Below are 12314 nucleotides of genomic sequence, written 5' to 3'. Positions count from 1 at the left end.
AGTTCTTATGTAATTGTGTGGTGAAGTCAGCTCTTTTTGACAGTCAGTAAAGATGTTTTAAATCATTGTATCTCATTGCTGTCAACTGAGCCATTAAAAATATCTCTTCTGTGTTTTTTTAAACATGAAAAAAAAGTCAATTTGCATACGTGCACTCGTTTTAAAAGCTCAATGTTTTTTAAGTGGTAAATATCATTTTCACTGTCTGATATCCTCAGCTTCTTCATGGACTTCATCCAAACAGCCCACTTTGACATCTCAAGCCTGACGCATTATACTTTACACACACAACACAAGGGTGACAATGAAAGCTGTCTGAGGAAGAAACAGACAGTGGTGCTAACGAGTCTGTCTGCTCTGTAGAGGGAGACAGGCTTCAGCTTTCTTCATGCAATGCTTCTATACAGAGAAAGCAAACAAACATTTCATCTAATCTTTCATTTCTTCCCTCTAAACGCTGCAAAATACTCGCATCAAGGTCAAAGAAAAGTGTCTGATCAACAGAAAAACAGAGCTTTGAGACATTACCATCTGGTATTAAGGCCTTTCTCACGATTTTCACAAACATTTTATAATAGTTTTCCCTTAACCTAACAAGGTCAAAGTTCATGAGAAGCTCTGTGTTTAAAAAAATGTGTTGAACTTGGAAATAGTGCAAGAAAATGGCCTCAGGAGACCTTAACTGCAATGAGGGATTTATATTTTCTGGTTATATTTCCACAAATAAAAATTCTAAAAGATAAAGAATATAATAAAATCAAATGAAGCATATTTTAAGGACCATAACCATATATATATATATGTATATGTGTTGAATAAGTATTTGTATACATATACATTTGTATACATGTTGAATTTTTGGTAATTTTCTGAATGTTAGGATTTGTTGTTAGTGTTTTAAAATCATTAATAGGTGTTATTTTCATTATTCAATATATAATTCAAAATTCATTATACATTATAATATAGTATATATATTATATTTTTGGGGTTAAATGTTTGTACATGTTCTTGACAGGTCTTTGTGATGTTTACCCTTTTATAATTAATTTTATTTCGAATAATTACATTTTTAATATGATAAAAGGTGATTTATGATGGTAACAAAATGACTGATATTAAGGTCATATCAGAATAGTGCAGATGGATAAAATAATGTGTATTCATTTTATATTCTATACAGTATATATATATGTATATATATATATATATATATATATATATATATATATATATATATATATATATATATATATATATATATATATATATATATATATATATATATCCATTTTCAATGATCAACCAATGTTCCCTATTAAAAAAACAAAAAAAAAAACAAAAAACAAACATAATATTGACAAACCATAAAATCCACATTCATTCTGGACATACAACAGCTCATATTGACTACAGTATGCTGGTGGTCTTCTCTGCTGTAAACAGTTCCTCAGGCTCATATTTTGAGACCACCTCATAAATCAAAGAGCAGATCACTCAGACATCCACACATTCCCACCTCGCTGCCCACTTTTGTCAAGTGTCAGTGCTAGCTCCTTTATGTAGATTCTAATAAAATACACACCTCCCCGTGCCCTCATGCCATGTCTGAAAGCGTCCATTGGCTTCTGGCCGAGGGTGTTGGTTAAAGATTTTACAACATAAACAAGCTTTGCCCCTGGAATCCAGAACTCCCGCTCTGCAAAGCAAAGTTCAACCACGCTGAGGCATCTGTTGCCACTCACCAAATATAATCAAGCCTATAAATAGAGCCACTGTTTGTCAGTCCCCAATAGACATGATCAACCCTGCAAGAACCAGACACAGACCGAGAGACAGGCAAAGGAAGGACCGAGCCCAGACCAAGATCCAGTCTGTTGATGTGTCAACCTGGGACCACAGGAACCCAAAGGAAAAGAGAAGTGTATCCATACATCTGCCTCATGCTAGGGTTCTGCAGGAGGAGGAGACAGAGAAGACTCATATTGCTCTTCCACCTTGTGTAGACGTCTAAACAATGTGTCTCTCTTGGAAGGTAGGTGATAGCCGGGGATCTGGGCGATAGCCAACAGCTGCCCTCTCCAAAACACCTGCTGGATTCACTAATGTTACATTATTCAGATGGATGGATATTTTGAGGGGAAAGTGCTCTTTGTAACAGAGTTCCATATATATAATTGTAAAGTATTTCAGTATTTATAAACGTTGGATGTTGGTAGGCATTTCTTGTAAGGGATTTTCTCTGTTAATTAATTATAATCATTCATATAACATTCAGAAAATCAGAAAATGACAAAAATTCAACATGAACAAATGTACATACAACATTTTATATATATACATAAGAGAAAGAAAATATATTCCATTCTTTGTTACCAAAAACATGAAGTGCATTAAATATTACATTATGTCAGGGTTACATTACATGTGTGTGTGTTTGGATATGTTCTTAACAGGCTTTTGTGAGATTTACCCTTTTAGAACACTAATTTTAAATTAATTGCTTTTAATACAAATGTGCATAAAATAATACAAGATTAAAATAAAATAAGTCTATACCTCATTTAAAAACTATATAAATCTATATCTATAATTCTATATTAATCATTCATTGTGTCATTGCCTTCAGATATGCCTATACAAGTTCCTATAGGCTATACTATTGTAAGTAACTCTAAACAGACAGGTTAATAGCTAGCATTTATAACCAGAAACAAGTCAAACGTTATTTTTGCATCAGTATTGTGTGCGCGTCGATAAAATACTTGTCCCGTCTCTCCTTCATTTTCATTGATTGGCAGAAGGATACGCACTGTTGCAGCGGCGCGCGTTCTGATTGGACATTTGTGTTTCTTTTTTCAACGGTTCCACTGACTCTCTGGCAGCTGATTGGACAATGGAACATAATTCTGCCTGACATTCTTTTCCTCTCTCTCGACCCCGGAAATACCCTTTTAAGGAAGGAATGCGAGACTTTTACAGACATACTATCAACTTCCGGTTGGGTGTGAGCGACTGTCTTTCTTTAAAAAGATCTGGTTTTACTGCCCGTAGGGCCTGGATATTTGTTGTCTGTTTTTCCTTCATGCTTGCGTATTTTCCACACAGTTGCTAGGTAAATACTGAGTGAGTTCTTTGTCTGATTTTAATGACTAGATTTGAACCACGATTTGTGGCAAACTCTATTCGGAAGATTCTCTGCATGTATTCGGTTCTTTTATTGGTTAATCTTTTCTTGTAGAAAATGTCAAAGTCCCTAAAAAAGATAGTGGAGGAGAGTCGTGATAAGAATATCCCGGAGGTGGACATGTGTGACAGAGGAATATCAAACTTGCTGGATATTCCTGGATTGTGTGAGTCTGCTACAGTTTCTTTACAAGTTTAAAGTTTTATATTGTTAATAAACTTCATGCTAATGTTAATTAGTTTTGTTTACACTGTAAATATGCGGCTGTCATAGTATGTAGTGTCTATTTACAAAATATGATTGCTGTAGGAGATTAGTGGCGTCATCAAGTTGACGTCATCATGCAATGACATCAAGTAAACATGTCTTTTTTTAAATTATTTTTATTTTGTAGTCACCTTGTCCAACATAACCCAACTGGTCCTGAGCCACAACAAGCTGAGTGGTAAGTTCTTGTCTCGAGAGAATTCTCTTTTTGTGTTTTATTTTTGCTTTTAATTTTAACATATTACATAATTATATTACAGATAATGCATTACGTCTTTGAGAGATGGTAAAAGTTCTGTAAGTTTTATAGCATGGCTGTTTCCAAGTTGGAGTTAGTAATGGTTACTAAGACAAATCTCTGGGTCTTTTGGAAATGCAATTTATTTCCCCAAGTGGAAACAACCAGGTAGAAGGCAATAAAGTTCCAAATGATAGGGGAATCACTGTGTGATTTGTTGAATTTTTGGAATTAAATCAGATAAATTAGTATTTTCTTGATTTATTTTCAATGCTTTTGTTGCAGTGAATTAAGTTTATTAACTTTTATAGCTCAAGTGTAATATTACATTGAGACTGCAGGTTCACGAAGGCTGTCGAACTGGTTAAGTCCACTAGAGGGCTGTCTTGTCTTTGTTGATCACTGGTTGTTTGATTTTAGCTTCTGCTCAGTTTAAGTACCACAATAATATATAGTGAACAATAGTAGCATAATATGTAAAGTTAATCTTTGCAATTTGTGAACATTTTCACACTTTTTTTCTTTTAAATGTGAGTTTAATAATAATCTTTGTAAGTTGAGAGTTATTAGGAGAAATAATATGTTTGTATCTTGTTTTCCCCACCCACATAATCTTTGGGTCCATGGTAAATCGCCCCCAGCCATGTTCACTCTCATCTGATCTGAACAGGAAGAGTTTGGTTGGGGATTTGTTTGTTTATGCAGGAATCGTTTCCCCTTAATCTCCATGAAGATCCCAGTGTGATAATGCACATTTCTGTCAGGTACCGTCTGAAGTAATGATCAAAGCCTTTTAATATGATTTATAAGATTTGAAGATGACTCATTCCGTTACGGGTCACACCGCTTGTCTGAGGCTGATTAAATGAGGGAGAAAGTGAAACTTTATGGATACACAGTGGGGTCCAAAAGCCTGAAACCACAACCAAAATGCTTTATATTATACTATATTATATTTTGTTATATTATATTATATTATAGAAATGATCAAAGCCTTTTAATATGGTTATGATTTGAAGAGAAAATGACTCATTGCGTTACAGGTCACATCGCTTGTCTTTAGCCAGATTAAATGAGGGAGAAAATGAAACTTTATGGATACAAAGTGCGGTCCAATAGCTTGAGACCCCTAGAAAAATGCTTCCATTTTGCTTTTAAAAAATAAATGTGGAATGAATTAAATATATAATAAGAAAATTATTATATTATATTATCAGAATCTATAAATCTGAATAATCTATTTGGTCATAAATATGAATACGTTTTTTTTTTTATCACTATCTTACCCCCCCCCCCCCCCCCCATACTTTTCAGGTTTAAAAAACAAACAAACAGATTTTTTTGTTCCTGGTCTTCATTGTATAGAAATAGGAGACAGAGTGTATTTTTATACCCTTTTCCCCCCCTGTGTATTCCACACCACTCTGCATTTTCTCCTCTGTTCCTCTCCTCTCTCTCATCCTGCCTACTTAAAGAGCAGAGACAGGGAATCTGCCATCTTTTGAACTTTTCAGGGTAGTCAGGAATTACAGTGACATTTGGAACCCTTTCATTAGTGGCTCATGAGTAAAGCAGGGCTGCTGTTCGGCCCGGTCAGGCATCAGCTCAGGTAATGAGACCGAGAGGAGAGAGGGGGAAACCTTTCTGCTCCATATAGCCGTGTACTCTTTGTCCTATTACCATCAGCATTTTCTGCCTGTTTTAAAGGCTCCAATAGGGCACACACACACACACACACACACACACACACACACACACACACACACACACACACACACACACACACACACACACACACACACACACACACACACACACACACACACACACACACACACACACACACACACACACACACACACACACTTTAAGGGTGTTTACAGGCAGTTTTGTACTTGCAACTTGTGCATAAAATATTTTCAAGCAAGAAAAGCCAGCAGAAGAACAGTCTGTAGCGCTGTTAAGAGTCCTGTCTGTGGTTTAAGAAGATAAAGTGTGGATGTCTGGTAGAGGCATGTGTCTTAAGGGTGGAAAAGGCAGAACAGATCGATCTTGTGTGTCATTTGGAGACGAGTAGAGGGACCCTGACATGGGGCGCAGAGTTCAGTGTCCTGCAGTGCCTCTTGGTACGTTTACTGGTCCGATGAGACACTGGGAAACAAATCGTATGTTTCAAGTATCTTTTATAGGTGAAAAGGTCAGAGGATTGATGCAAAAATTGGGAATTGAAGGATCCAACTGAAACTTACTCCGCTAGCATGGACACTATTTTTTTATGTCTAAAATATTTCTGTTCACTTTTACTGTTCTAGCTTTCAAACACAAATTGTTTGTATGTATGTATGTATGTATGTATGTATGTATGTATGTATGTATGTATGTATGTATGTATGTATGTATGTAATAACTCTTCAAAGTATTTTAACATTTGTTTGACAGACCAAAATTATTATTTTTTTATTCGCTGGTATTGATGTGTGTCTATATAATAAATAGGCTAGTATTTAAATATGATATAATATCTCAAAATGACCAAAAATAAAGCAGTTAGTCTCTAATTTGAATGTACATAATAATAATAATAATAATTTGTTTTTATTAACATGCACATGTATTGAATAGGGATGTGAGAATGTACACAATGTACTGATTTCATTACATTTGGTACATATTAGGGGTGTAACTATACCCTCATGTCACTATTTGATACATATCACGATACTGAACTTACAATAAGTTATTATTGCTATACTCTAAGACAAAAGGTTAACAAAAAATGTAGTTAATTCAAATCCTAAATTTGATATTACATTGTGGGTGTAGATGAATAGGCGTGGACTTGGTGCTGGTAACCCAATGCACAGGACAATGGTGACACCAGAATAAAAATATTCATGATTCTGAAGCTGAAAATACAGAATTATTTTAGACAAACATGCTTGCAGATATATTTACAATAATGTAGGCCACTTTTTACTGGTAACATAAGACATCTGGCATTACCAGGACCCACAAATATTCCCTCTTTGCATTATTATACATTAGATTCAACATTATATATGTAGTACTGACACTAAAACTCTAAAAACTTGAATTTTTTTTTTCTCACGCAGTAATTTTTATTTTGGGTGAACTATACACAATACATATTGTCACTATCCACGATACATATTGTTGCATTTTTGTATCGTGACACGATATATTGATAAACCCCTATTACATATACTATTAAATAATTGTTGTATTAATAATTATTATTTTAATATTATTATATTGTTAAAAAGGAACATGGGTTTCACTTAACAATAAACATTCATTAATAACAAATTAATTTATTAATAATAGTCATAAATAATAGTAGTATTAAATGAATCTGCTATTAGTGAACGTTGATTATAAAGCGATCCCTATGTTTCTTAGCAAGCACATGTGCTGAAGAGGGCTGTGAGAGCGTGTGCATTCATGCTTGTGCTTCCTTGTTGGATTTCTGAATTGTTTGTGTGACGGCTGAATCATTTGTTCCCCTGTGTCTGGCGCGGGGCAGCTCTCGTTGATCTCTCTGGAGGTATTCGTGTCATGCTGTTTGTGTAAACCTCTCCCACCTCCCCTCCTCCGTAATGAGGGGCCATTGATCAGCCAGTAATCGGATAGAGCGCCTGTTCGGCCCATCGATCTCTGTCGACAGCAGGAGGGGGTGGGGGGGGGGGGGAGGGGTGCTGCTGATGATCTGTTATGCTAAGGCCTCCATCATTAAAGTGTCAAATCTATCGCTGGGGGAGGGACCCATAATTGAGCCATCAAAGACGGAACGGGACGTCTGTCTGCTGACTCTGATAATTAGCCGTTAAACCTTCGGCCTCTGTTCGTTAGACCTCGTCTCTCGTTTGGGAATGCTTTACCTTGAGGATTGTATTGGTGATTATAATACAGTCAATTGAAACGCTTTGATTGATTGAGATTGATGATACCTGCAGAATTGAAGTTGTTCTTGTTTATTAGTTTATGCTTACCATCTCTCTTTCTCTCTTTTTCTTCAGGTGTGCCTCCTAACATTGCAGACCTGAAGAACTTGGAGGTGTTGAACATGTTTAATAACCAGATTGAGGAGCTTCCAACTCAGATCAGTAGCCTTCAGAAACTGAAACATCTGAACCTTGGGTTAGTCTGATGTCATTGTTTCTTGTACCATCTCTTCTCTCTTCTCTACTTTTGTGTGTTGTCTATTATACTTTAATTTCTTCTCCTCTTGTATCCACTTGTCTCTTTTCTTGTCTTTTCTTCAAATCTTCCTGTCTCTTCTCTTGTGTTCCCTTCTGTTCTCTTCTCTTCTCTTTTTTTTTCCTCGTCTCTCTTCTCTTGTCGTCTCATCTCTTCTCATATTTTCGTCTTGGTTTTTCACACCTCCCCTTTTCTTTCCTCTTGTCTAGTGGCTCTGATCTCCTCTCCTCTCGTCTTTTCTTTTTTCATCTCTTCTCAACTTGTTTGGTCTCTTCTTGTCTCGTCTCTTTTCAACTTTTCACTCATTTGTGTTGTTTTGTGTTTTTGCCTTTTGTTTTGTTTCGTCTTGTCTCTTCTTCTCCTCTCCTTTCCCCTCCTTTTCGTTTCTTCTTTGTCTCTCATACTTTCACCTCTCCTCCTTTTGTATCCTTTTATTTCTTTTCATCTCCTCTTGTCTCTTCTCTTGTTCACGTCTGTTCACTTCTTGTCTTATCTCTCAACTTGTTTTGCCTCTTCTCGTCTTGTCTCTTCTTTATTTTTCCCTTTTTTTGCTTTTGTATCTTCTTCTATCACCTCTCTTTCCCCTTTTTTCCCTCTTGTCTCTTATAATTTCATATCTTCTCCTCTCATATCCTCTGTCTCTTTTCTTCTCTCGTTTCGACTCTTCTTGTCTCTTCTCTTGTGTTCATGTCTGTTCACTTCTTGTCTTATTTTTCTTCTTGACTTTTTTTCTGTCTCGTCTCCTCTCATATTATCCGTCTTGGTTTTTCACTCCTCTCTTTCCTTCCTTTCCGTTCCTCTTGTATCTTCTCGTCTTGTCTTGTCTCTGCTTGAATGTTGTATTTTCTCCTCCCGTCTCCTCTGGTTTTCTGAACCATAAATCTGCTAATTTCTGGGTCAGAAATCATTCCCAAAGATCATGTCTGCATTAACGGCATTAATCATTTCATAATGAGGAGGATCATTATAGTATATGTTGTTGATCAGACACCGTTATCAAAGCATATCTGGTTTAGGAATGGTTGTCAATCCTTTTTTGTGAGGTTAAGAAGCCTTGACAGTGGCAGTGCAGCTGTCTTGCTCTGTTCTTCTTCCTCTCTGACTCTCTTCATCCCTGGTCATCTGGTCATCCCCTGGTGTTTAGAGCCCACCTGAGCCCCACCCAAATCCCAAGGGTTCTCCTTCTCCTCCGAGGGCGGAGCCTCCTCAATGTCACGCAGGATTAAAGCGCGGCACAATCTGCCCCGCGTCTGACTCCACACATTTTCATCGATTTGCTGTCAGACGCACCATTTTCTACACATAATCTTGAAAACATAAGCCGGCTTGTTGTATTCCCGGCCGCTACTCTCGACTCAAACGTGAGGATGTGTGTGTGAGCGTGCGGACGCGCGTTATCCTGATCTCATTTGTCAAAACAATTCCCCTTCTTGTGTAATTGCTTCGCAAACATGTGGTGGAATCAATTTGTTTGTTTCTTTAAAATCTTTTGCTAAAGTTTCATTGTCTTCATGGCAACCAAGTGTCATTTGAAAGCGAGAATGAAAGAGACGGAGCACAGACGCTTAAATAAGCAACAGTTAATCAGCATCTGATTTGGGCGCCCCTCTCTCTCTCTTGCTCTCTCCCGTGTTTTATCCTCGTCGTCGGGCACCTTGAGCCTTTCTAATTTCAGATTCCATGTTCTCTGTCGGAAGTTTTCAGCCAAATTTTAATTCGCTACCTTTCAAGGGCAAATATGATTTTAACATTTACAGACTCAACATATTTTTAATATTGGTGAGCTAGCTGAACATTCAACTTTCATTAAGAAATACCCTGAGTTTTTATATATATAAAAAGTGGTGTCTAAATGTCTGAAACCATTGAAAATCTGGTTTTCACATATACACATGAAATAAGTGTCTCATACTCACCAAGGATGCATTTATTTGGTCAAAAATACAGTCGTCATATGAAGTATTTTTACAATAATAAAAAAAAGCTTTCTATTTGAATATATTTAAAAATATAATTTATTCCTGAGTTGGCAAAGCTGAATTTTCAGCATCATTACTCCCGTCTTCAGTCACATGATCCTTCAGAAATCATTCTAATTTGTTGATTTGATTCTTTATTTGAAATAGAAATCTTTTTCAACATTATAAATGCCTTTACTGTCACTTTTGATCAATTTAATGCATACTTGCTGAATACAATTATTAATTTCTTTTAAAATAATTCTGACCCCGAACTGGTAGTGTAATTTAAATCTGCAAATAAAAAAACTTTTTAGGAATTTTACCAATTAAAAGACATTTCAGTCATTAATGCAAAAGGGGGACAAATGAAAAACAGACATTCTTAAATCTGTATTTTTTTTTGCAGGTCCTTTTTTTACTCAAATTGTTATGCTGAGAATATAGTTGGTAATTGAGAATGTTGTATAAAATGAGTACAATTAAAAATGGAAGTGGTTTCAGTGGAAGTGGAACTCAGACTTTTGGTTATAAATGTGAGAAGATCTGTTGAGTTGTATAAATCTGAAATATCAATCAAAATCAGTGAGCTGGATCTGTGCGCACTGCATGTCTCTGTCTCATGTCTTCGAGTAGGTCGGCTAAGGATTTTCAATGGGTTCCCCTGTGTCAAGAATTGAAGGGTGTTTTATAAGTGTGTATCTGCTTGTGGACGTGCAGTCTCTGTTTTTTTTTAAGCTGATGATTTGGTTAAAATGGCATTTTATGGTCTTTGTGTAGGATGAACAGGTTGAGCACTCTTCCACGAGGGTTCGGATCTCTTCCGGCGCTGGAGGTTCTGGATCTGACGTACAACAATCTGAACGAGTCCTCACTGCCCGGAAATTTCTTTTACCTCAGTAAGTCTGCAACACACACAGTGTATTAGCAGTATAACCTGCATCAATCTTACTAATTTATAACAAAAGACTGACTGTTCATAGACCACTTGATGCATTTTCCAAATTAAGTCATTAATTTCTAATTGCTATTCACTGCCATTATATGGACAAGTGCGAGCGGGAATTTTTTTTGTGGTACATAAAAGAAAGAAGGTCATACGGGATTAGAACAACACCAGGGTGAGTAAATTATGACTTAACTTTCATTTTAGGGTGAACTATCCCTTTAAGGCCCTGATATACTCATAGTGAAGTTCTTTTTCGTTCTTCACTAAGGGCTAAAAAGAAGTTCAAAATGCATGACCAGTTACAGTACTGTTAGCGAAAGTCCGGACACCACCCTCACTGCTGTCTGACCTCGATGGATTGAACAGAAGAAATGAGCCGAAGATGACTTCCACGCCAAAGAAGGCGGAGCCTCAGAGCACACCTATGTTGTTCACAATTACGTCACATCAGTTCGTTTCTTGATTGAGCTTGAAGTTTTTTTTGTGATTTAATCAAAAGAAGCAACATTTATGATCAGATTTGACTAATGCTTAGGGATATAGCCTAAAAAACAATGTTGACAAACAGTGTTGGAGATTTCAGTCTTTCCTCATTAAATTATAAGGACAGAAAAAGGTGTCACCAAAATGGTCATCAAGTGAAATTAATGACTATTATTTTTTTACTACAATGTCAACAGGTTTTTAGTCATTTCCACTTGCATTCTCGATAATTTTTGTGAGATTATTGATTTCAGAGTCACTTAAGCGAGAAAGAATTGTGGTTGGTTGCTGAAATAACACGGGTTCCTGTCAATAGTTCTTTGCCAGAATAAGCTGCAATGAGGACCAGACAACCTACTAACAATATGCTAACAAAATAACTGTTAACTTCATCATCTAATCCTCATCAGTCCAATCAGCTGGTCCCGTCAGAGGATACTGATGAGCAGTGATGGGCTCTAATAACCTGTTATTTTAATGGCAGCCACATAATGAAAGCACCATCTTAACATTAATCAAGGTCTCTGATCTCTAACACACACACACACACACACACACACACACACACACACACACACACACACTCCCAAACCGCTATTTATAAGTGTGCTGGCTGTGGTATTGACACTGACTTCTAAAACAAGTTGAAATAGATATGATTGTGATGCTTTTGCTTTAACGTCGGATGGTCAGGAAGTGGGTGGGGCCACTAATTTAAAAAAAAATCTCAGACTTTTTAAAAATCTCAGATATAGATTATCAAAATATTTGTTAGTTGTGGCCCTATTTGTGTAGGATTTTAAAAAGATTTTTATTCAGAAAATTATTTAAAATTGTTTATTTAATTGGTTATTGCTTTTCTGAACATTTGCAGTGTATATTTGATGCTTTTTGTCGATCTGTTGATATTGTGTGTGTGCTTGGGTGTAAGATTGTAGCCATGCTGTATCAATCAGAGATGACCATTTCTATTGATCAGTGTTTGCAATACTCCTCTAACACACACACACACTA

General features: G+C 36.3%; 1 protein-coding gene across 3 annotated transcripts in view; it reads left to right on the top strand.

Moving 5' to 3' along the window:
• The first annotated feature begins 1799 nt into the window (after positions 1-1799).
• Positions 1800-12314, top strand: part of rsu1 (Ras suppressor protein 1) — a 30418-nt gene continuing 19903 nt past the window's right edge. Inside the window, exons 1-6 of one of the 3 annotated variants that reach the window (XM_081353183.1) lie at positions 1819-2035; positions 2886-3115; positions 3242-3353; positions 3582-3632; positions 7730-7850; positions 10649-10767. In XM_081353183.1, coding sequence (XP_081209309.1) covers positions 3245-3353; positions 3582-3632; positions 7730-7850; positions 10649-10767 — 400 coding nt within the window. In that variant the 5' untranslated portion in view covers positions 1819-2035; positions 2886-3115; positions 3242-3244. Of the gene's footprint in view, positions 2036-2885; positions 3127-3241; positions 3354-3581; positions 3633-7729; positions 7851-10648; positions 10768-12314 lie in introns of all 3 variants that reach the window. The other 2 variants (XM_081353184.1, XM_081353182.1) reach the window with 2 other exon arrangements.

The sequence above is a fragment of the Scardinius erythrophthalmus genome, assembly GCF_964197995.2.
Source record: "Scardinius erythrophthalmus genome assembly, chromosome: 22".
Taxonomy (NCBI): Eukaryota; Metazoa; Chordata; class Actinopteri; order Cypriniformes; family Leuciscidae; genus Scardinius; species Scardinius erythrophthalmus.
This window is presented reverse-complemented; position numbering and strand designations above follow the sequence as displayed.